The sequence below is a fragment of the Sus scrofa genome, unplaced genomic scaffold, assembly GCF_000003025.6.
Source record: "Sus scrofa isolate TJ Tabasco breed Duroc unplaced genomic scaffold, Sscrofa11.1 Contig1914, whole genome shotgun sequence".
NCBI classification, from domain to species: Eukaryota; Metazoa; Chordata; class Mammalia; order Artiodactyla; family Suidae; genus Sus; species Sus scrofa.
The window spans coordinates 2,568,547-2,592,761 of NW_018084979.1; the positions used below are offsets into that span (position 1 = coordinate 2,568,547).

Below are 24,215 nucleotides of genomic sequence, written 5' to 3' on the forward strand. Positions count from 1 at the left end.
CTGTGCCCTCCGAGGGCGCGGAGCCCGAGGCTCAGAGGGCTGGGCCCGTCGACGGCCACCGGCTCTGGGGTGAGGATGGGGCTGGACCCTGAGTATGAACCCCGAGTGCTTTCCCCTGAGCTTCCGCCCGCTCTGCGGCCTGCCGGCCCCTCCCAGGTGCCTCCCTGCGAGGGGCGGCCGCCCACCCGGGCACTGGCCGGGCTCTGCAGTGACCGGAGGCTTGCCCCCTGCAGAGCTGGTGGGCGGGCTCCACACCCCCCTGGGTTCAGTCTGTCCTGCCACCTAGGACACGGGGGCTGGAGACAGGGGCTGGAGAGGGTCTGACGTGTTTGCAGAGGGTGCCCTGCACAGGCCTGACTGCTCCACGGATCCCCCCACGCCCCAGCCCCCGCTCTGTCCCTGTGCTTGGCCTCCCAGAGTCATCCCTGTCCACACGGCAGGACCTCTGTGACTCGGCCAGCCTGCTCTTGTCTAGAAAGCCTCCCCTCAGTCTGTCACCCCCACGAGGGGCCTCCTGGGCTCCCGCGCCCTGAGACGGAGACCCTCCTGGCCCCTGAGGAGCCGCGTCGCAGCCTGGGAACTTGCTGGAGGGGGGATTGGACCCTGCCACGGAGCTAGAGGGTGGACGCTGCAGACCCCACGGGACCAGCTGGCCGTCGGGGGTGGGCTCCTGACAATTCTGGGCTCTTCTGTCTGCAGACGGGGTGGGGTCGGGGCTGGGTGGCTGGGGCCTGCTGCTACCCGGGGCGCAGGGGGCCTCCCCCTCCCCCAGGGCCAGGCCCCCCACCCACGTGCTCCAGGGCAGGGGCTTCTGGCTTCTCTCCGGCAGACCACGTCTGTGTCCCGGGGAGCCCTGGGCCACCCGTTCTTGTCCTCTCAGCGCCCACCCCAGCGCCCCTTCCTCAGCCCCGGAAGGTTATTTGCACAAATATCACAGAGTGAGAGGCCCCCCTGAGAGGCATTTAATATTGTCAGAGAAAAGAAGGCAGGCGATGCTCAACCCCTGACGTTAATGCGTCTCTTCAGAGAATCCCGCATCCCGGTGTCAAGACGGCATCCCTCCCCCGCGGGCCCAGCGGCCCCTCCCCCTCGCTGCCTGAGCCACTCTCCGGAGGGGGAGCCCTTTTTCCACGCAAAATGGGTTTTTCCCCCCACCTGGCAGCTCTGCAGTGGGGCTTTGCAATGTCTGAACACTTTGGGGGGAGACGTGCACGCGTCCGGTGCAAAGACCCCGGCCTTTCCCCGCCGTGATGGAAGGAGGCTCGCAGACGGCGACCTGGGTGTTTGCCTGGGACTGGAGCCGTGGCGGAGGCGCACGTGACGTCCCCTCCCTTCTGGGCCATGGGGTCCTCAGCCAGGCAGCACGTGGGCCGTGCGTTTCCTGCCAGAGCCCCGTCTGGCTGCTCGAGGCCTTGCCCCGCCAGGCACCTGCTCCGAGCTGCAGAACCCATTCGGCTCCCAAAGTGGCCAGGAGATCATGCTGGAAAAAAAATTGCCAAAAATTACTGGGAAGTGCACGTTTTCGTCTGCTTGGCAGCGGCGTTTGGAAATGAAATAGTTTTGTTCTTGTCGTCGGGGAATAAAAGAATCGATTCTCGCCTAATGGAGCCCGGGTTCGGAGGCGCTCAGTAGAAAAGTGTTTCTTCGCGCGTCTCCCTGAGGAGCCCCCCTCCCCCGAGCGCCGAAGGTTTGCCGCGCGCCGAAGGGGAGTGGATGGCGCCTCGTGTGAACTACCCACGGTAAACCAATTTGGCCGGCGCTATGTATCTGTCACTTACAATTAAATCCGTGAAAAATAGTGGCTCTGAGATGAGTCTGGTAATTTGATTACCCTGTAGTGGAGAAATCGGAGAGTCCTTTGGAGAGTGGAGGTGGCGCCTTTTCCCAGGGGGGCCCTCACTCAGGGTGGCTCCCGCGGAGAACACACACACACACGCACACGCACACGCACACGCACACACACACACACACACACACACACACACACACACACACACACGGGGTGTGTTTGCCTGCGGGCTTTCAGGTGTTTGCAGGATGCTTTGCTTTGGACGCTCGCATTTGGGTTCCTGGCCCCCGTCTTCTGTGCCCTTGGTGGCATTGGGCCTGGTGGTCCAGCCCTGGAGCTGGGCATGAAAGTGGGCGGGGACACGGGCAAGCTCTGTGCTTTGGAGTCACAGTATCAGAGGCTGCCTGGTCGTCTGCCAGCCCCTGAGCTCAGATGAGCCCCACCTGGCCCTACCGTGCACCCCTCCACTCCCCACCCGGCCTCCCATGCCAGCCTCAGCCTCTCCACCTCCTTCCCTGGCGGGCACTTCGGAACCCACACCTCCCTCTTCTTCCCCACTTCTTGCGCTAATGGCATTACCTCTGGCACCCTGCTGACCCCAAATCCTGGAATCCTGGAATCCTGGACGTGGGGTTTGTGGGGTTTGAGTTTGGCTTTGGAGCAGGCTCTGGAGTCAGAAACACCCCGAGTTTCTCCCCAGGGCAGCTCGGGGCTCAGCCCAGGTCCCCTTTGCGTCTTGCCTTCCTTCCTCCCCTCCGGGTCGGGCCGGGGCAGAGGTGGGGGGTGCGAGGCTAGGAGGAAGGGGCTCTGGGGGAGGTGAGGTTGGACGGAGCCCCGGGGCTGGGGAGGGGGCGGGTGGCACCTGTCCTCCTCTCCGTCAGGCGTGAGCTGCTGGTGGGACCTGAGCATCCCCCTGTCTGCCCAGCCCCCAGCAATTGCTGCTGCGCCTTGCCACGCGCTGAGCTGGCCTTCCGAAGGGGGGTGCAGGGGGCCCGGCTCTGGGGGACTGTTGGGGGTGGAGGACACACCGCAGAGGAGCGTGAGTGGGGCTCTGAGGGGGCCCTGCCGTGCCCCCTTTCCGGGTGGGCTGGTCCTTGCTGCCTGTCTCTCCCTTTCTCCCGCTGCCCTCAGATGTGGGGATCGGGGTTTCAGGAGACCCATTTGCAGGCCGTGTGGCTCGGGTGAGACAGTTGGCCTCTCTGAGCGTGTTTCCTCCCTTCTCAGGCCTGTGTGGGCCTGAGGCAGGTGGTCCTGCGTGGCGGCTGCCCCGCCGGGGCGCGGACGGAGCTGGGGTGTGCCTGCGTGGGGCGACTCTGCTCTCAGAGGCGCTGTGACTTTCTCCCTCGGCATCAGCCAGGGGGTGTGGTGGACCCCACACGGAGGGAGGTGGGGTGCCCTCTGGGTATGGCCCTTGCCTTTTGTCTCTGCTCAGGGGGGCATCTGGGGCCCGTTCCCCTGTCCTGTGCCCCGCACCCCGTCCCCACCCCGCTCTGTTCCCGTGCTGTGCAGACACGCCCTGCGCCCCGCCGGCCTCTGCTCTCCCGGCCCCTTCTCCCTGCCTCTCTGACCTCATATGGGATGCGCTCGGGCCTGGAGCTGGGGCGCGGGCGCCTGCATTCCTGCGGTGGGGCTCCCGTGCCGGGGCCTGGCCCGCCGTCCCAACTCGCGCGGGCTCCTCCTGCCCTGTAATCAGCGGCCGCTCAGCTGCCCGCTCCGCCCGCCTCCCCAGGTGAAGGTCATGCTGCGGATCTGGCCGGAGCAGGGGGCCCAGCGCTCGGCCGAGTCCACCTCCTTCCTGAAGGTGGACCCGCGGAAGAAGCAGGTGACCCTCTACGACCCGGCCGCGGGGCCCCCGGGCAGCGCGGGCTCCCGACGCGCCACCCCGGCCGCCGTGCCCAAGATGTTTGCCTTCGACGCCGTGTTCCCCCAGGACTCGGAGCAGGTGAGGGTGGCGGCCAGGCGGGGCGATGGGACGACCGTCAGGACGGCGCCCCTTCTGCTCTTGGGCAGGAGGGGGGCGCCCCGCCGGGCAGGCCTGCTGTGCCTCCCCTTCTGGCCTCCCCGGCCCTCGGGGCGCCTCCCCGGCCCCTGGCCTGCCTCTCAGGCCGCGTTTCCAGGGAGACGCCTAGTTTTTCAGAGCCCACCCTCCCCGACGCTTTTCGAACAGCAGATGCTTGTGTGTGTCACCGCCATGCGTGCCGTGTGACTGCTGTGTGTGCACACGTGTGCGCCGCGTGTGCCTGTCAGCCGTGGGTCCGATCGGTTCACGCTGCGTGTGTGTGCATCTGTGCTGCCTGTGCGCGTGGAGAGCTCTGTGTGCCTGGTCCTGGGTGCCCGCCGACTCCCGGAGGACTCGCTGCCTGCATGTGATGTGAGGAGGCAGAAGCGAGGGAGGCTGCGAGGGGGCCTGACTCTGAGCCCCTCCTCCAGGCCGAGGTCTGCTCGGGGACGGTGGCCGACGTGCTCCAGTCAGTGGTCAGTGGGGCTGATGGCTGCATTTTTTCCTTTGGCCACACGAGCCTCGGTAAGTGTCCCTTCCTGTCCTTCTCGGCGGTCTCTGGGCGCCGTTTCCGGGCAGGCCGTGGGTGGGCCCCTGGAGTGGGGGCCTGTGCAGAGGAAGCCAAAACCCTGCAGGCCTGGAAGGCGGGGAGGGGGTGCGTGGGGCGGATTGAAGGGGGCCCCCGGCGTCTCAGGGGCCCAGGTGGGTCCCGAGGGCCCCGGGCAGGGCCGGGGAGCAGCTGCAGGTCCTGCCCGGCTCTGAGGGCTTGTCACCTTGTCACGCTGAGCCCGACGTGCCCGTGGCCCCCAGGCAAGTCCTTCACCATGATCGGGAGGGACAGCTCGCCGCAGAGCCTGGGCGTCGTGCCCTGCGCCATCTCCTGGCTCTTCAGGCTCCTGGACGAGCGCAAGGAGAGGACGGGCACGCGCTTCTCCGTCCGCGTCTCGGCCGTGGAGGTGTGCGGCCGGGACCAGAGCCTGCGGGACCTGCTGGCCGAGGTGGCCTCCAGCAGCCTCCAGGACGCCCAGTCTCCGGGTGTGTACCTGCGGGAGGACCCCGTCTGCGGGGCGCAGGTACGCGGACACCCCTGCCGCTGCGGGGGGAGCAGGGCCGGCGGCGTGGGGGCTGCGGGGTGGGGGCGCCTCGGGAAGGCGGGCGGGGAGCTGCAGCCCAGCCCCGAGCCAGTCAGGGGCTGCAGCCCGTCCCCTCCACCTGCCTGTCCACAGCTCCAGAACCAGAGCGAGCTGCGGGCGCCCACGGCCGAGAGGGCGGCCTTCTACCTGGATGCGGCGCTGGCCGCCCGCAGCTCCGGCCGGGCTGGCTGCAGCGAGGACGCCCGTTGCAGCTCCCACGTGCTCTTCACGCTGCACGTCTACCAGTACCGCATGGAGAAGTGCAGCCGGGGCGGAAGTACGTGTCGCCAGGACTGCGCGGGGGGGCGGGGGTGGGAGGGGTGGGGGCAGGGCCGAGCCTTCACCCTCCCGCCCTGTGGTTTCAGTGTCCGGAGGCCGCAGCCGCCTGCACCTCTTCGACCTGGGCAGCTGTGAGGGGGCGCCGGGCAGGGGCGGGGAGGCCCCCGGGGGCCCCCTGTGTCTGTCCTTGTCGGCCCTGGGCAGCATCGTCTTGGCCTTGGTCAGCGGAGCCAAGCACGTGCCCCACAGGTGAGCGGCGGCCTCCTCGGCAGGCCTGGGTGGCCCCGGGGACCAGGCCGGTGCACGTCGGGCCCCCAGCCTCTGGGCTCTTCGTTTCTGCACCACCTGACAGGCCTTGTGGCCCTAGGGCTGGCGGGGGCTCCTGGCACGAGGTGGGGGCCGGACGGAGGCGTGGGCCTGGTCCCGCGAGAAGCCTGCCCCCCACCCCGCTCCAGCCCTGGCATCCTCGCCCCCAATGCCCGCAGGGAGCACAGGCTCACCACGCTGCTGCGGGAGTCCCTGGCCGCGGCCAGCTGCCGCGCCACCATGATCGCCCACGTCTCCGACGCGCCGGCCCGCCACGCCGAGACGCTCAGCACCGTGCAGCTGGCGGCCCGCATCCACCGTCTGCGCAGGAAGAAGGTCAAGGTGGGTTCCGACTCACGCGCCCCCCCCCAAGGCCCCCAGGGCGGTCTCCTTGGGGCTCTGCCCACGGGGGGGGGTGCCGGGGCCCCGGCCGCCATTAGGGCCCCAGGGCTGTGCCCCCGGAGGGGGCGGGAGCCACCCCCGAGGTCACCCCAAGCAGACCTGGAGCTGCTGGAAGGGGGCTGGGGTTGCTGGCCGCGTCCACCTGGCCTGGGGTGGGCCTGTGGTCCCCGTGGCGGGTACCCTCCCAGGCCTGGTCCAGCAGGGACCATGCCGGGCCGTTCTCAGTGCGGCCAGAGGGCGGAGTTAGGGGCGCCCTGGGCTCTGACAGCCTCGGGTCTGCGTCCTGGCTCTGCGCTCACGCGACGTGTGCCAAGGTGCCTGTTTTTGCCTCCCTGAAACTTGGCCTAACACTTCCCTGGAAGTTGGGGGGAAGATCCAGTTTTTGGGGGCCTGAGCCTTGCGTGCTATCGCCACGGTTGGTGGGACGTGGTTGCTGGCCATGCCGTCACTTCCTTCACTGGAGTGGGTCTCGGGCAGAGGGGGCAGGTGGGGCAGCCGCTCACGAGGGCCTTCTCTGTCCCCAGTATGCGTCCAGCTCCTCAGGCGGGGACAGCTCCTGCGAGGAAGGCCGAGCCCACCGCCCCCCCCACCTGCGACACTTCCACCCCCGCTCCGTGGCCCCCGACCCCGACCGCCGGGCCCCCAGCTCGCCCGGCGACCCCGACTACTCATCCAGCAGCGAGCAGTCCTGCGACACGGTCATCTACGTGGGGCCTGGGGGGGCGGCGCTGTCAGACCGCGAGCTCACGGACAATGAGGGCCCGCCTGACTTCGTGCCCATCATCCCCGCGCTGAGCCGCCGTCGGCCGTCTGAGGGCCCGCGCGACGCCGACCACTTCCGCTGCAGCACCTTCGCGGAGTTGCAGGAGCGGCTGGAGTGCATCGACGGCCCCGACGGAGCCCAGGCCAGCCCGGCCCGCGGGAGCAGGAAGCCCTCGTTGCCCGAGGCCGTAGCCCCCAGGAAGGCCACGGGCTCCCCGCTGGCTGCCAGCACGCCTCGTGCCAGCCCCGTCCCAGACACCCGCCGGGGTGCTGCGGAGCCCTCCAAGGCTGACGGTGACCAGGGAGAGGGCGGCAGCAGCAGGCCTGAGCTGCCTGTGCCGGACAAGCCCACAGTGGGTGGAGGCCGGAGGCCGCTGCCCAGCCCGGCCCCCCCGCCGCCTCGGCAGCCAGACGCTGGTGGGGCCCCTGAAGAGCCTGGGGGAGCCGATGGTGTGGTACGGACGCCCCCCTTGGGCACAAGTGGGCAGGCAGGCTGCCCCCGCCAGCCTGCGCGCGGCCACCGCCTGGAGCGGGGCCTGCTGACCACCACGGTGACCTTGCAGCAGCCCGTGGAACTCAACGGCGAGGACGAGCTGGTGTTCACCCTGGTGGAGGAGCTCTCCCTGGGGGCGCTGGGTGGCCCCGGGCGCCCCGCCAGCCTGGCCAGCTTTGGCAGTGACTGCTCCCTGCAGGCCCTGGCCTCGGGTTCGAGGCCAGTCAGCATCATCAGCAGCATCAACGATGAGTTTGACGCCTACACCTCGAAGCCCCCCGGGGGCGCCCCAGACGGAGCGGCCTGGACCGGCAGCAGCCACAGCTCCTCCATCAGCTCCTGGCTCAGTGAGGTCAGCGTGTGCACAGCCGACGGCCTCGGCCCCACGCCGCAGCCCCCCTCGAGGGCCAGCCCAGACCCCTTCAGCCCTGATGCACCAGCAGGTCCGGACCCCCTGGGCCCCCTGATCCCGGACAGCTCCGTGGAGGACAGCAGCCTTCAGTTCTCGGAGCAGGACCGAGTGGACAGTCCTGGCCCTGCCTGGAGCCCTCGTCCTGGCGAGGAGGGGGCGGCGGCCGCCACCCGACCTGGCTGGGAGCCCCGCGCTGCGTCTCCAGGCAGGGCAGCCCCGGCACAGACTCTCCACTCCAGCCTTCCCCGGAAACCGAGGTCGTCCTCGACAGCCAGTCGTGTGGGCTGCACTCGCCTGGCTCCGGCCCCGCCCGGTCCCGGAGGCCCCTTCGAGGACCCGTGGCTTCTCCGGGCGGACGAATGTGGCCCAATCCACCTGGCCTCTGCCAGCAGGGCCCCCAGCCCGGCTCTGATGCCAGCCCGGAGGGTGGTGGATGGTTGTGAGGTGGGCAGGGTGGCCCAGAGGCCAGAGGCCATGGCTCAGATCCCCCCGCTGCGGAGAGGGGCCACCACGCTGGGTGTGACCACGCCCTCCGCCTCCTTCAGGGACGCCCCGACTGAGGCAGCCGCTTGCCTGGGCAGCCCAAAGCCTGCCCCCGGCAGCAGGAAGAGCGTGGCCGCTAAAGGCGGGCTCTGTCCCAGGCCCGGCGGAGCGGCCCCCCCCGCCCCGCCCGAGCGCAAGTCCAGCCTGGAGCACAGGAGCAGCCCGGCACCGGCCCTTCCCCAGGCTGGGAGCCTAGTGTGGGCCGGGGCTGCTGCCTTCCTCCGAGCAGAGGGGGAGGCCAGGCCCGGCAGCCGAGCCGACCACTCCATCCCTAGGGCCACGTCCAGCCTGAAGGCCCGGGCGGGCAAGGCAGAGGCAGCGAGCCGGCCCACCACCCATGGGTCTCTGGAGCGGTGTGAGGGCCTGGCACAGGGTGGCAGCAAGGCCAGGGAAGCCCCTGGGAGGCCGGCCCGGACCGTGCCCAGGTTGGGTGTGCCACCCGCCAGCCCCACGCCGGGGCCCGCTCCTGCCTGTAGGAGCAGCCCAGCCAAGGGCGTGGGGGCCCCCAAGCCCCCTACCAGTGGGGGCAAGGGCCGCAGCTTAGCGGCCGCTGGGTCCAGGGCTCTGGGGGCTGCAGTGAAGCCACTGAGCCCTGCAGCAGGCAGGACCCCTGGAGGCCCGGGGACGGGTCCCAGGGTCGTTCCACGGGTGGCGCCTGGTGTTGGGGCCAAGGCCAGCCGGGGCACCATCATGGGCGCCAAGCAGGCGCTCCGGGCGGCCCACAGCCGCGTCAATGAGCTGGCGGCTGGTGGTGCCCACAGCCGAAGCGGCCTCTCGTGGGGCTCGGCCGACTCGGACAGCGGCAACGACAGCGGCGTGAACGTGTCCGAGGAGCGGCCGCCCGTGGGCCCAGCGCTGCCCTCTCCTTATAGCAAGGTGACGGCGCCGCGGCGCCCGCAGCGCTACAGCAGCGGCCACGGCAGCGACAACAGCAGCGTGCTGAGCGGGGAGCTCCCGCCTGCCATGGGCCGCACTGCCCTTTTTTATCACAGCGGCGGCAGCAGCGGCTACGAGAGCATGATGCGTGACAGCGAGGCCACCGGCAGTGCCTCCTCCGCCCCCGACTCCTTGAGCGACAGCGGGGCCGCGTCCCCAGGCGCCCGCTCCCGCAGCCTCAAGTCCCCCAAGAGGAGGGCCACAGGTGGGTGGGGCGCCAGTGTCCCGGGCTCCGTCTGCAGGGCACAAACTCCATGATGCTTGGCCACGGGGTGCCACCTTCCTGGATCCTAGATGTGTGTGGCCTTTGACGGTTGCACAGACAAGCCTGGGGCTTCCCAAAGGATAGCTGTGCACAGCCCTCTGCAGTTTAGAAGCACACTGTGTTTACAGTGTGTGCCCTTCTCTGATCCCCACGCTGTCCCGGGGGCTGGTCCCCAGCCCTGTCACAGCAGGCTGGCAAGGGTGGGTCACCCTGCTGGGCCCTGGGGCCCTGGGGAGGGCTTGGGTTTGGGGCCAGTGCCCCGCTGCTGGGGGCTCTGCAAAGCTGCTCCTGCCTCTGTCCCTGGACCCTCCATCTCCGGGGGGGAAGTGGGCCTGTTTCTCCGGCTCTGTGTGGCTGGGGGTTTTAGCCACTGGCTGTGCGTGGGCTGTAGACGCCCTGGGGACGAGGATGGGCGGGGAGCAGGGATGGGTGTCCTGGGAGTTGGGGAGGGGGTGCCAGCATGCCAGCTCGGGCATCGGTCCCGGGGGCGGTAGGAACCGGACGGTTGTAAGGACCCAGTGTGGCCACTTAGGGTGCGGGAGGACTGCCTCCATGGGTGGTGGGGGCTGCCCATGAGGCCATGGCTGTGTAGGGAGGCCGGTGTTGCTGTCCAGGCAGGAGGGGGCTGGGGGGTGAGTGCATCTGTTCTGTGGGGCAGGGGGCCGGGGTTCCTGGCCAGCCCCAGGCTGTTTCTGGGTCGGGCCTCTGTGCTTCCCCCTCACGTCAGGACCCTGGCCCGGCTCCCCTCTCAGCCCCTGGCCAGGCGCTGGGGTCCAGCCTCTGCTCACCCAGCGCCCGGCTCTCTGTTCCAGGTCTGCAGCGGCGACGGCTGATCCCAGCCCCGCTGCCCGATGCCGCTGCCCTGAGCCGCAAGCCCAGCCTGCCCGGGCAGTGGGTGGACCTGCCCCCGCCCCTGTCTGGCTCCCTGAAGGAGCCGTTCGAGATCAAGGTGTACGAGATTGACGACGTGGAGCGTCTGCAGCGGCACCGCCCGGCCCCCAGGGAGGACCCTGCCGAGGTCAGGGCCTGGCCGCTGGGGGCTGGTGACAGAAGCCCTGGAAGGGCGGGGGGGGCCCTGGGGGTGGGGCCGGCAGCCTGCTGACCTCACCTTCCCTCTTACCCACAGCCCTTCCAGAACGCCGAGAAGGTAGGAATCGCCCTGCTTGGCCCTGAACCCGTGGTGTGTCCTGATGGCCGTCTTGGGCGGAGTGGGCGGCTGGAGGGGCCCTGAGGCCACCGCTGCTGCCCCCTGGAGTGGCACCGGGGGGGGGTTCCCAGATCTGTGCCCTGGGTTCTGGGTTCCCGGCGGACACAGGCTGCTTTGGGAGCACTTGGCGTGAGCCTGACCCACGGGGACCCAGGGGTCCTACCCCTGCCCACGTTGCGGCCCCACTGTGCCCCTGCCCAGGCCCGGGGGGTGGAGGGAGGCTCGAGGTCAAGGCCGGGGTATTGGGAGGCCCTGGGAGCAGGCCCTCCTCTGTGCCTGCCCCGTCCCCACCCATCTGTCCCCTGCCGCCCAGGGCCTGGTGTGCGTCGGCGCGAAGCTGCGGCTGGCGGAGCGGAGGCAGCAGCGGCTGCGGGAAGTGCAGGCGAAGCGCCAAGTCCTCTGTGAGGAGCTGGCCGAGACCCAGGGCCGGCTGATGCTGGAGCCCGGCCGCTGGCTGGAGCAGTGTGAGTCCCGCCTCACTGGCTGGGCTGCGGGACGCCCCTCTCCCCGAGCGCAGGCTCGCGGGACCCCGGACGCCGCGTCCTGCCGTGGCTCCCTGCCCGCCCTGCGCCCCCAACCCAGCCGCCTCACCTCGACCCGGACGGGGCCCCGGAAGCGGGCGGGGGCGGGAGGGAGCCCTTGGCCCTGCGGGGTCCCCGCCTGACCAGCCGTCTGCTGTCCTCCGCAGTCGAGGTGGACCCGGAGCTGGAGCCCGAGTCGGCCGCGTACCTGGCGGCCCTGGAGCGCGCCACGGCCGCCCTGGAGCAGCGCGTGAACCTGTGCAAGGCCCGCGTCATGATGGTTACCTGCTTTGACATCAGCGCGGCCGCCCCTGCCGCCGCCCCGGGCCCGCAGGAGGTGGACGTCTGAGGCCGGGCGCGGGGCGCGGGGCGCGGGGCGCGGGGGGCGTCAGGGCTTGAGGACGGGACGTGCGGTGGAGCGAGGATGTGGCGGGGGTCGGGGGCGAGGGTGCAGAGGGGGTCCGGTGCGGGACCGGGGCTCGGAGGCGATGGGGTTGGGGGAGGCGGGGCGGGCCGAGCGGCGTGGACGGCGGAGTGTGCGGGGACCGGACGACTGTCGCCCCTGGACAGCAACGCAAGTGCCTTTAACCTTGGAGTGGACTTCTCTTCTCTTCGCATTTGGTGCTAAGGACTCAAGACACCAGCAGACGGTGTGCGCTGGGGCTGCGCCTGGGCCGCGGCGGGGCCCCCAGGGGCCGCAGGAGCTGGCTGTGTGATCCGAGCTCGCCTTCTTGGCAGCCAAGCCGCCTCGTGTAGCAGGACAGCCCCGAGCTCACCGGGCCTCTGTCTTCGATTCAGGAGTACTTTCCTTTGGAGCTGCTTCCTCTCGGCAGAGTCTCCAGACCCTCGGTCTGCGCGTGCTTGTCTCCGCAGGTCGAGCCAGTGGGGTCTTCCGGGCGGGGGTGGCGGGCCCTCCTTCCCTCCCCCGGGACCTGCTCTGTCAGGTCCCCGCGCAAGGGCTGAGCTGAAGGCACCCGTGCCTTCCTCCACGGCAGGAATTCTTACCAAAACCACAAGCAAAAAACAAAACAAACCAACACACACATTAGGGGACGAGGGTTTTGTAAAGGTTCTGTTAGGCTCATATTTTTCTATCATTTTGCCTATAAACGCGGTATTTGCAGTGGGAATTTGAAGACAAATGATCTATGTTTTTATGGTTTTCTATAGACGGCGTCCCCCCGGCCGGGCTCTTTCTGGGGGGCACCCGGGCAGGGCGGGGGGGCTTGGGAAGCAGGCACTTCTTGCCAGATGCAGTGCAGGGGTGGGCCTGCCAACGAGGCGCCTCCCCGTCCTGCCGGGTCCTGTCTCGAGCGTCGTGCATTTTCTATGGTGTCCCTACCTTTGTACAAATATGTAGACGAACTCTTTTGCCAGCTTTTACTTGTGAATAAAAGCTGCGTTCATTGTTCACGAGGCTCCGGAGTTGGCTGAGCACCTTCCCCAAGAGGGGCAAGGGGGCTGCAAGGGACTCTCCCTCTGTTCACAAACCCTACGGCTGGCCTGGCGGGGCCCAGCGCTGTGACATGGGGGCTCCCCTGGGCCGTCCTCTGCAGGGCTGGGAGCCGGACCCCACCTCCTCTCCGTCCCCCGCGGGGCCGTGCCGTCTACGCCGCCTTGAGTGCCCCAACTTGTCGGGGGCTGGGCTGGAGGGAAATGCCACTTTCTGGTGGGCTGCCGGCCCCGCCCCAGAGGTCAGGGTAGCTGGGGAACTCTTGGCTGCATTGGGCGACCCCTCAGGTCACACTCGGGCTCCTTCCTTCGCCGCCCACCCCCAGCCCGCCTTTGCAGGAGGCAGAGGAGCAGACTCTCTGTGGGCCAAGGTTCGGGACCCCCTCCGCCCGGAGCTGGCAGGAACCCCCAGCCGCACAGCCACCCTCCCCACTCTGCACCTTCCTGCTGTCCTTAGCTGCTGGCCCTGGGCGCCCCCTGGCTGCTGCCCCCACCCCATCTGGGTGCCCCACCCCCAGCACCCCTTCCTGTGGCAAGGCCCCTCCCAGGCAGCCGGGCCTCTGGAGCCCAAGGGGACATGCCCTCCAGGTGTGAGTGGGGGGCCCTCCTTGGTGGCCTCCCTGACCCAGGCACTCTGTGTGGTCTCTGCCTGCACCCCAGCCTCCGTGGGGCCCCGGGGGAGGGGGTGGGTCCTAGTCATTGCTGCACCCCTTCATCAGGTGTGCGGCTGGGCCCCGAGCAAAGGAACGAATGAAGAAATGAGGGAGCCCCTGGGGGCTCCAGCTGGGGCAGAGCAGGTCCGAGACCGAGCAGAAGTTTGCCAGATGCTTTCCTGGGCTCTCCCTGTCCTCAGACTGGTCTTTGGCTGTGCGGCCCCCGTGGTTCAGCCACAGCGTCGCCTGGCCCCAGCCCCCTGCCCCAGGCTACCTCCTCTCCCTCTGCTCCTGAGGGCACTGGGGGCCCCTGGGGTGGGTGTTACACGTCAATCAGGAGACCTCAGCATCCTGGGACCCCCACCCCTGCAGAATCTCCTTTTCTGTTCTTTTTTTTTTTCAAGGGCCGCACCCGCAGCACATGGAGGTTCCCAGGCTAGGGGTCGAATCAGAGCTGTCGCTGCCGGCCTACACCACAGCCACAGCAACGCCAGATCCGAGCCACATCTGCGACCTGCACCACAGCTCATGGCAACGCCAGATCCTTAACCCACTGAGCAAGGCCAGAGATCGAACCCACAACCTCATGGTTCCTAGTCGGATGCGTTTCTGCTGCACCACAACGGGAACTCATCTCCTTTTCCGTTCTGAGGCCAGACTTGCTCCCCAGCCAGATCTTCCCAAGCCTGAAGCTCTGTCATTGAACTTGGGGTGCCTGGGGGTCGGGGTGGGCAGGTGTGGTGGCATTCGCAGGGGCAGGGGAGATGGATCCTTTTAGGTCCCGATGAAGGAAGGGAGGGCTGGGGAGCCACCTGGCCTGTGGTCCAGCGATCCAGGGTCTGACCTTGCTGGGAAGGTGCTGGCCCAGCCAAGGGCCTTCGTCTAGAGACCAGGCCAGGCTGCGGTCTGGGGCAGGGGGGTCAGGCCTCCGTCTTCAGGACAAGGATGAGCCCGGGGCCCTTGTGCGGGCCATGCTCTTGCCCCCCAGCGTGCCCTGCACGTCTCACCTGGGCCAGGGGCCCTTCCTCCCACAGAGAACTGCCTGCTCCCTCCGAGGCCTCAGACTCTGCTTCTCTCCAAGGAGGCACCCTCTGCCCTGGCCCCTCCTGGCCCCCCACCCCCCGCACCTGCCCTGGCTGGGTCCTCGGAGGAGCAGGCCCGGCGGGGGCGGCTGAGCTTTGGGGCCAGCAGAGCCCACTTCCCACAGTCCCGGAGGCAGCCTGGGCGGCCTTTCATCTGCACAGTCAAAGCCCTGAGCCCTGTCATTACAGGCAGGGAACCCAGGCGGGGAGTGGCGGCGAGGCCGAGGACGCCCATTTTATGGATGGGAAAGCTGCATCCGCCTGGGACCCAGCTCCTTGAGCAGAGGCCGGGCAGCTCCTGTGATGCCATGGGCAGGAGTCTGTGGGCAGCCTGCTTTCCAGATGTCTGGGGAAGTTGAGGCCCAGAGGAGGTGGTGGCTGCTTAGGCTCCTGGGCTGGCGTCCCTTCTCCTTGGAGGAGGCAGAGGAGAGGCAGAGCTAGAAGTCAGGGGTAGGGAGAGGCAGCAGCAGCCAAGCCCGGAGGTGGGAGCCCGTGGGAGGGGGCTGCGGGGCCTTCCCCGGGTCACAGGGGGACAGGGGCCAAGCCGGCCCAGGTGGCGTCTCTCACAGCCTCTGCAGCCAGCCTGGCACCCGGCCAGCTGCTCCCATGGGTGAGGTGCTCGCCTGCCTCGCTCTGCGAGTCCGGGCCTGCTCTGCCTGCCCTGCCCACCCCAGCCAGGGGCACCGCGAGGCTATGTGGGGCTGGGCTGGGTCACCAGGGGCAGGGGGTGGCTGGGAATAGGCGGGAGCCAGGTGGGTGGGCAGGCAGGTGGTGCAGGAACTGAGCACCTGGCCTGTAGCCCCCGCCCCCGCCGCCGCCGACCTCCACCCCCCCCCGGGTGCAGCCCTGCAGCCCCCAGGACAGCCCTGCCACCTCCTTCCTGGGCCTCCTCTGGACCAAAGGGCTTGGTGACCCCCGCTCAGGGTTTCAGGTGCCAGGAAAAAGCCTGGAGCTTTGAAATTTCGTGTTGGGGGCTCGGAGCCTCCTCTTCGGGTGGCCCACAGCAGTGGCCCTGGGGAGGGTGACAGCCATGCACATGGTGGCAGGGCCGGGTCATTGAAGCGGCAGCAGAGACGGGGAGCCCGGCGGGCACCCTGAGGCCTCCTGGAGCCTGGATTGCTGCAGGCTCCTGCCTGCCTCAGGCCCTCCTCTGCCCGTGGGGCCATTTGTCATCGTGGGGCCTGTTCCCTCCTGACCAGCGTCCTCCTGGGAAACACATCGGCAGCCCCTGAGGATCTTGCAGTGGCCAGAGCCCTGGGGCCTGGGGACCCCGAGGTGACGGTTCCTGAATAAACAGCAGAGGGTCAGACCAGGACAGGCTGGCCGCCCGCCTCTCAGGTCTGGGGCGGGGCAGCGGAGGACGGGGGAGCTCAGTTTCCCTCTACCCACAGCACAGTCTGCAAGTGTGTTCTCGGCGGGGCATCTCTCCCACCCTGGGTGCCCCCCCAGTGGCCACCGCTGGCCCACCTCCCTGTGCGCGGTGCCGTCTGGGCGCAGGCCGCCTTGGGGGCTCAAGCTGGAGTCCCCGGTTCCACGGAGGAGACGGAGGCCCCCGGTGGGCTCTCCCTGCAGCCCGTGTGGGGGAGGGCTTGTCTGGGGGAGGAGACCCCGCTACTCGTCAGTAGGGCCTGGGAGCCGGGGCGGGGGGTGGGGGGGCTTGGCCCTGGAGGCTGCTCACAGCAAACAGGAAGCTTGAAGGGTGATTTCTCCCGCCTGATATTGTTTGCGAAGGCGGGATCCAGGCCCCATTTCCACACAGGAAACCAGGGAGGCTGGAGGGGGCAGGGAAGGAATTCCCTGGGCCGCCAAGGGGGGCGGTGGGGGGGCAGAGCTGCCGGAGGCCCAGGTTTCAGAGTGCAGGCCGGGTGGGGGCCGTGGGGACACGGAGGCCCAGGCCCAGGGGTGCTCTCCCCATGAGGTGGGAGGGTCCCCGGGCCTCCGTGTCCCCAGATTTCAGGTGGGACCTCAGAGGGCTCAGGGGAGGCGCCCTCTGGGAGGGCTGGGGGCCGGAGGGGGGCCAGGAGCCAGCGTGGGGCCTCCACGGTGCAGGTGCCACCTGGAGCAGGCCCTCCCTCCTTGCAGCCCCCCCAGCCGCCTGAGGGTCACCCCCCCGCCCCAGCCCGATGCAGCCAGAGGGTGTGTCAAAGGCCCTTCTGACCAGGGTCCCAGATTAAAAGCCGCAAATGCCCTGGTCAGGCTTCCAAACCAAGGCGGGCCTGGCAGGGCCTTCCTCCCTCCCTCCCCTCCTCCTCCTCCCTTCACCCCCCCCCGCCCCCACTTCCCCTCCCCTCCCCTCCCCCCCAGACAAGCCCAGAATTTCAGTGCCCGCCTTCCCCCCAGCAGCGTCAAACCTCAGCCTCCTGCTCTACTGCGTTTATTTCAGAATCATCTTTGAAAATACACTTGCTCTTAGGTTTAGAGGAAAATTCTGGAGCTGGCGCAGAGCAGTCCTCGTGGCAACAGGCAACATCGGCGCCGTCGCAGCCGCTGCGGGCGTTCTTACTCACGGGAGCGTGTGCGTCCTTCGGACTTTCCCTGATGTCCTTTTCGGGCCCAGGATGCCGCCAGGCTTCCACAGTGGAGGTGGGGGCCCTGCCGAAACTCCCTGGGATGATCCCGGAGAAGGGCGCTGCCTCGCCGCCCCGATGTACGAACCAGGGCATCACTGTGGGCTTGGTGTTTATTTCATGCTTTGGGTTCTAATCCAATTGCATTTTGTTTTGTTTTCTTTTATTATTATTTTTTTTTCTTTTTAGGGCTGCACCTGCGGCATGTGGAGGGTCTCAGTCTAGGGCGCCCGTCGGAGCTACCGCTGCTGGCATAGGCCACACCCACGGCAACTCGCATCTGCGACCTACCCCACAGCTCACAGCAATGCTAGATCCTTAGCCCACTGAGGGAGGCCAGGGATCGAACCTGTATCTTCATGGATACTAGTCGGGTTTGCTTCTGCTGAGCCACAACAGGAACTCCTATAATGCAATTTTTAAAATTTTGTTATTGAAAGTTCCTCCAGCTTTGGGCGCTGGGAATCCTTGCATGTGGCCAGAGTCTTTTTTTTTTTTTTTTTTTTTTTCTTCTTTTTTTTGGCTGCCCCATGGCATATGGAGTTTCCGGGCCAGGGATCAGATCTGAGCCACAGTTGCAACCTACACCACAACTGCGGGAATGCCGGATTCTTAACCCATTGTGCTGGGCCAGGGATCAGACCTGCGTCCTGGCGCTGCAGAGATGCCGCTGATCCCCTGGCACCACGGCGGGAACTCCGCCAGAACCGTTTTAAAAGTCCTGGATGTTTGCCTGCGGGCCCCTGCGCCCTCCCAGGAGGGCCTGGTCTGGAGCCGCCCAGGGCAGATTCAGCCCCCACCTGGCCTTTCTGCTGACTCTACATCAGCGGCCTCCCTGTCCTGACCAGGCTCCCGTGCCCGCGGGCCCTGGTCATTGAGCCTCTGAAGTGGCAGCAGTGAGGGTTGAGGCCCTGGGGGAGGATCTGTAGTCTCAGTGTCCTGAGCAGAAGGGAGCTCCGGGGGCCGGGACCATAGCTGGGAGGCCGCCTGCCCACAGCCGCCCCCACCCCAGCAGTCCTGGAGACCCCGGGATGGAGTGGCCATGGGACCCTTGGGGGCTGCCTGAGCCTGGGGCCACGGCCACAGCCAGCATCAGGCTCTGGGCCTCACAGGGAACTCAGTGGCTGACCATCGGGGAGGCGGCCTCCGTGCCCAAGAGGCCAGTCTAATGGCCGTGGGACCTGGCAGGCCGGCCTGGCCCCGCCCGGGGCTGGAGAAGGAGCAGGGACATCCCTGAGGACCCACAGGGCGGCTCCAGGCTGAGGTATCCTGAATCCCAGCCCCGCTGCCGTCACTTGGGGCACGTGAGGTCGGTTGGGACTTGCTACCCACCCCTGGGGCCGCCAGGCCGCCTGCCACCTGGCCGGCCCTCACCCCTGCTGGCGCCTGCTTTTCTTGGCATTTGGTTGAACATGGCCATGGGTAAGAAATGGCTTCACTGTTCTCTGCAGACCCGGGGTCCCACTGAGAGGAGACTCGCAAGCTGGGGTGCGCCCGCATCCCGGAGCCACGGGAGTGGGGCCTGAGCTCTGGCGTCGTGACCGCGCCCCCGCCCCCCAGGAAGGAGCGCTGCCTGCTGTGTCTCAGTCACCCCGACTTTGGACACACATCTCTTAGGCGTGAATAAATCTCTGCTGTCTCCCCTGCAGCTGGGCTGGCGGCCGTATTTCTTGCAGCCTCGGCGGCCGTCCCGGGAAGCTGGGCTGCCTGGCAGAGGGTGACACTCTAAACCCAGCACCGCGGCTGATTTGTGGGCCTGCCTGTGCCGGCCCAGGGCTCGCTGGCATCTTTACGAGGCAGGATGAGTCTCAGCTGAGCAGCCGGGACAGGCCAGGGCTGATCTACGGCCAGGACCGCCCGGCCTGCCGCCCGTCATCCCGCGCTGCCCCCGGGCCGGGCCTGGGCCGCCGTCCGACCCCGGACTGAGGGCCGAAGACGTGCGCTCTTGCTCCGGGCACCTTGACATTTGGCTTCAGGCAGGAATTCTCGTGGCCCGCAGGCCTTGGTGGGGCCTCCGCCAGCCCCGAGTGCCCAGCCCTGGCTGAAACCAAGACACAGATGAGGGAGGCCAGGTGCTGTGGCAGGAAACACGGCATCCCTGGTGCCAGCCTGGAGGCGGGGATGGCCCCCTGCCCGGCGCTTCCCAGCGCCGGGTGGGCTCTGGCATCATGTGCTGGGTTTGGGTCCCAGCTCTGCCACTGGCGGTTTCACCATCGCCAAAGCAGGGCCGGGGAGGCCGTGGCGCAGGTCATGGGCCACTCTGTGCATGGTCCTTTAGACGTGCTGGCGAGCACCGGCCTCTGTCCCAAAGTCAGGGCAGGGACGACTCGAGATGCCACCCCCACCCACCCGGTAAGCCCAGACCACCCAGAAAGCCGGGTGCCCCGCACCCCCAACCCCCGGGTTTCCTGTGCTGCCCGGTCCCCAGGATCCTGCTGCCTCCCTCCCAGGCGCAAACATCTCGGCTCCAGTTTCCGGTGGCTCCTCTTTGGGTGAATTAAAGTGGATACAGTTCTAAGGATGAACTGGGTTCTGGGATCTCCTCCTGGGAGGAGCAGCCCGTGGAGGGAGGGGCAGCCCGTGGGGGGGGGCCGGGGCTGGGCACAGCGGGCGGCACTAGAGGCAGGGTGGTGGGTGGGTCCAGCGCAGGTCTCCCAGGGGGTTGCAGCGGCAGCCCTGGGGTGGCAAACCGACCACCTGGGGGCCCAGTCAGTTATGCCGTCACCTCCTGGTCCCTGCTGCTCAGCACACATCAGTGGCCCTCCCAGAGGGACTCATTGACAGTCCTCTGAGGGCCCTCACTCTGAGCTCTCACCAACCCCTCCTGGGGCCACCCCCCAGCCCCCAGCCTCCAACCCCCACAAGAACCTCAGCCCAGTGGATGCCTGGGTGGCCGTCTGCCTGGACAGGATGCAGGGAAGAGCCTTGGCCGAGGCCCACCGTGCCCCGGGCCTGCCAGCCGGTCCCGACTTCAACCACTCTGCTTGTACCCCTGAGCTGCCCGCAGGCACGGGGCACCTGCTCCTGCCTCTGTAAGTGATTGTCGGCAGTGTCTCTTTCTAAGCATGTGACTTTCCCCGGGAGGGATCAGCCAGCACACCCACCTGCCGAGCTGGTTTGAAAAGCCTGGTCCCGCACACAGGCTGGCGGGTGTCCCTTCCACGGCCAGGAGGCACACATGGCCCAAATTCTGCCCAAACCGGGTGTGCGGCCTGGTTCCTGCACTTACTGCTGTGTGACGCTGGGGTGACTTCACCCGTCTGAGCCTCAGTCTCCTCACCAGGAAAGTGAAGAGGACAAGCAGGCCTGTCCCTCCAGACAGCAGAGAGGGGGACCCAAGGGAGGACTCAGCGACCAGAGCCCGTCCTTCGAGGCCACGGGCCCAGAAGCCCAGCAGGGCTGGGCGGCCGGTGGCCCTGCCTCCACATCCGGCCCGGGCTTGGGTTTCCGGAGCCTCTGGGGTTTTCCAGGCTTCCTGGAGGCCAGGCAGGACCGGCCCTTTCAGGGCCACGGGCCTAGGTGTTCCCACAACCCTCAAGCCTCTGGACCCTGCACTGTCCACTCGGAAGGGCAGATGGGCAGCAGGAGCTGGAATTCCCCCAGGATGGACTGTTCTGGGCTGTGCCCTAGGCTGGGGGGCTGCCTGCAAGCCCAGGGTGAGGGAGGCCCCCACATCATGCCTCCTGGTCCCCAGGCCCTTGGGGGCGGGGCAACCCAGGTGGGTGACCCTGTTCTGAGTTGCAGGCACAGGGAGCATTGCGCTGCCCCACCTCCCTGCCTGGCCCCCGTGGGCACACTCCGCTGTCGCCCTTGGGACAGAAGCATCTTTCCCCTGTCAGACAGGGGCACTGGGAGGCAGTGGCTGTGGGATGGGTGGGTTGGTGGCCCTGCCTGGGCAGGGAGGCAAGGCTGGCCTCATGCTCCAGACCTGAGGGTCCCTGCATGAGCCGAGGCTGGGGGCGGCGGGGGGGGGGCTTCTACACACAGCTCTTCATCTCCTTAGAAACACAGGGGACCCCAGAGCCGGCCCTGAAGGTGGGTGGCTGGGGGCCAAGTGGCAGCAGTTTCCGGGGAGCTGGCAGATGAGGGGGCCAGGGCTCCTGGGGTCAGTGTCCGGGCAGCCCTCCCCCCCACCCCCGCATGACAGCAGCGCCGGCTGAGAGCCCTGGGGGGGAGGTGGGGGGCGGGGGGTCAAGTTCAGCCAGTCCAGTGCGGTCCTGCCCCTGGGGTTGGGCCCCGCGGGGAAGTGGCTGCTGGGAGGGGTGGCTGAAACATCCCCGTGTTGGCTTATGTCTTTCTTTCACGTCGGGCTGATCTGATGGGCAGATTCGGTCCTGGGGGAAATGCGTGTTGGGCCATGTGATTGGTTAATAAGCCGCCAAAGAGCAGGCCTCCCCCAGAGGGCCTGACTTATTACCTGGCGTGCACACGCACACAGGCACGCACACACCCGCGTGGGCGTCAGCCCGATGTGCTGTGCTCGGCCCGTCAAGTTCCTGGAACCCTTTGCTTGGGGGGGCTTTCCCACCCTGAACCCCGGCCTCTTTCCACACCCGCTGGTCCTGGTGGGACGGCACCGATGCAGGCTCAGTGGCAGAAGTGGTCCCTCTGAGCAGTGAGCAGGTGACACTTGAGTAGGGGCTGGGCGGTCTGTCCCAAACCTGGCTTACTGCACACCTGGGGATGCTGGGACGACGAGTCCAGATTCTGGACCAACAGGGCAGCGGGGGGGACGGGAAGTGGCCCCTGAGCGGCTGCTGGGAGGATGGTGGGTGTGGTGGAGCCATGCTGGGCAGGTGCCCCTGGATGATGCTGGGGTGGGAGCTGCAGGGCCCAGAGAGCACCTTGGTGGACGGAGGCCTGCAGCCCAGCTGCCCTATCACCAGCCTCCCGCTGGGCCATTTGGGATCTTTGAGTGTAATTAAAGTCCACCCCCCCCCCCCCCCCGCACCAGGTGGCTCCAGTGGCTGCTGGTCTGAGCAGGTCCTTTCAGATGAGATAAGGTCTCCGTCAGGCCAGCCTCCTTCCCTCGGCAGTGGGGCTGGGCCTGGTTCCTCAGCAGGTGCGGGGCCAGGCTCCTGGCAGTCGATGCGGAGGTGACGAAGCTCTGCAGGGGGCCGGCCTTTGGGGGGCTGGGGGCTCGGGGCTGGAAGGAGCTGGGGTCAGGGAGGCCCCAGGACCCGGGCATGGGAGGCGGTGCCCGGGGCCGCAGGACCATCCAGCGTGAGGGCAGCCTTCTGGTGGGCTGGAGGATACTGTCGGGGACACTCCCTTTTAAAAGGATTCCTCCTCCTTTGACGGGTTGTCTCTCAGGAGCCCCTGTGGCTGCTTGGGCAGAGAGGGGCCTGGCTCCAGAGATGCTGGTCCCTGTGGTCGGCCTGTCCCAGCTCCCAGCAGATGGCCTCCAGGGTGGCTCAACTTGGCCAGGAGATGCTGGATCTTCCTTAGATCGTTCTGGGTCCTTTGGAGGAAACAGATCCCTCTTGGAGAGGCCCTCTGCTCATTCTCTTATCTTCAGTGCGATTTCCTGCAGGCCTACTCTGTGCCTGGCCTGGGAGCATGAGCAAGGCGGTGGACACAGTGGGCCGGGCAGGCCAGGAGGGGCTGTGACATGCCAGGAACTGTGGTGGGGGATGGGGGGCAGCCCAGCAGGCCTGGGAGGGTGGGGCCAGGTCAGGAACCTGCAGGTGACGCTGGCCCCCAGTTCCTGCAGCTCCTGCTCCTTTTCTGAGGTCTGGTGGGGGTGGGGTGGGGGTGGGGACGGCAGCATCTGGACAGCCTCCTTTGGCCTTCAGCTGGGCAAGGGCTGGGGTGCGAGGTCCCTCAGGCAGTTGGAGGGGCCAAGACTGGACCCCAGGCCCATAGGTCTGGTCTGCCCCCAACTCAATCTTTTTTTTTTAATTTTTTTTATTACTCAATGAATTTATCACATCTGTACTTGTATAACGATCATCACAATCCAATTTCACAGGATTTCCATCCCCCAGCCCAGGCACATCCCCCCACCCCCAAACGGTCTCCTCCTCAATGTCTGTGAGTCAGCATCTGTTCTGCAAAGAAGTTCCGTCTGTCCTTTTTTCAGATTCCACATGTCAGTGAAAGCATTGGATGTTGGGGTCTCATTGTATGGCTGACTTCACTCAGCATAAGTTCTAGGTCCATCCATGTTGCTGCAAATGCCGGGATTTCATTCCTTTTGATGGCTGAGGAATATTCCATTGTGTGTATGGACCACATCTTCTGGACCCACGCCTCTGTCGATGGACATTGAGGTGGTTTCCAGGTCTTGGCTATTGCAAATAGTGCTGCAATGAACATCGGAGTACGCGTGTCTTTGTGAGTCACGGTTTTTTCTGTATAGATGCCCAGCAGTGGGATTGCTGGATCACATGGCAGTTCTATGTTTAGTTTTCCGAGGCATCTCCATACTGCTTTCCACAGTGGTTGCACCAATTCACATTCCCACCAACAGTGTACTAGTGCTCCTTCTTCTCCACCCCCCTCCAGCACTTATTGTCTGTAGACTTTTGGATGATGGCCACTCTGGCTGGTGCAAGGTGGTACCTCATGGTAGTTTTGATTTGCATCTCTCTAATAATGAGTGATGTTGAGCATCTTTTCATGTGTTTTTTGGCCATCCGTATGTCTTTGGAGAACTGTCTGTTTAGATCTTCTGCCCATTTTTGGATTTGGTTGTTTGTTTCTTTGGTATGGAGCTGCAGAAGGTGTTTATAAATTTTGGAGATGAGTCCCTTGTCAGCTGATTCATTTGCAAGGATTTTCTCCCATTCTGTGGGTTGTCTTTTTGTGTTGTTTAGGGTTTCCTTTGCTGTGCAGAAACTTTGAAGTTGATTAGATCCCATTTGTTTATTTTTCTTTTTATTGTCAATACTCTGAGAGGTGGATCTGAGAAGATGTTGCTGTGGTTTACGTCAGAGAGTGTTTTGGCCTATGTTTAGGAGTTTGATAGTGTCTGGTCTTATATCTAGGTCTTTAATCCATTTTGAGTTTATTTGTGTGTCTGGTGTTAGGGAGTGTTCTAATTTCATTCTTTCCCATGTGGCTGTCCAGTTTCCCCAGCACCACTTATTGAACAAGCTGTCCTTTCTCCATTGTGTATTCTTGCCGCCTTTGTCATGGATGAGTTGGCTCTAGGTGTGTGGGTTTAATTCTTGCCCCCCCCCCGACTCTCATCTGCTCCCTCTCATGTCTCTGTCCCTCATTGACGGGCTCTGTGCCCGGCATGGCCCGTTGGGCACCCTCACACACCAACGTCTCCTGCCCAGCCCCCAGCTGCCCCCACCCCCCCGCCCGCCGCCATGCTGAGGACCCATGTATCTGGTTTCCAGGTCTGGTCCTGGCACTTAGATCACAAAGTGGCTTCTCCCCAAGAGGTCCCCTTTCTGTCCCACAT

At 66.5% G+C, this 24,215-nt stretch overlaps 1 protein-coding gene across 1 annotated transcript in view; it reads left to right on the forward strand.

Moving 5' to 3' along the window:
* Positions 1–12,458, forward strand: part of KIF26A (kinesin family member 26A) — a 38,491-nt gene extending 26,033 nt beyond the window's left edge. Inside the window, exons 6-16 of the mRNA XM_021081543.1 lie at positions 3,519–3,731; positions 4,220–4,313; positions 4,599–4,861; positions 5,015–5,198; positions 5,287–5,449; positions 5,686–5,848; positions 6,433–9,259; positions 10,132–10,337; positions 10,446–10,466; positions 10,840–10,990; positions 11,215–12,458. Coding sequence (XP_020937202.1) covers positions 3,519–3,731; positions 4,220–4,313; positions 4,599–4,861; positions 5,015–5,198; positions 5,287–5,449; positions 5,686–5,848; positions 6,433–9,259; positions 10,132–10,337; positions 10,446–10,466; positions 10,840–10,990; positions 11,215–11,396 — 4,467 coding nt within the window. The 3' untranslated portion in view covers positions 11,397–12,458. The remainder of the gene's footprint in view (positions 1–3,518; positions 3,732–4,219; positions 4,314–4,598; positions 4,862–5,014; positions 5,199–5,286; positions 5,450–5,685; positions 5,849–6,432; positions 9,260–10,131; positions 10,338–10,445; positions 10,467–10,839; positions 10,991–11,214) is intronic.
* Positions 12,459–24,215: the final 11,757 nt, after the last annotated feature.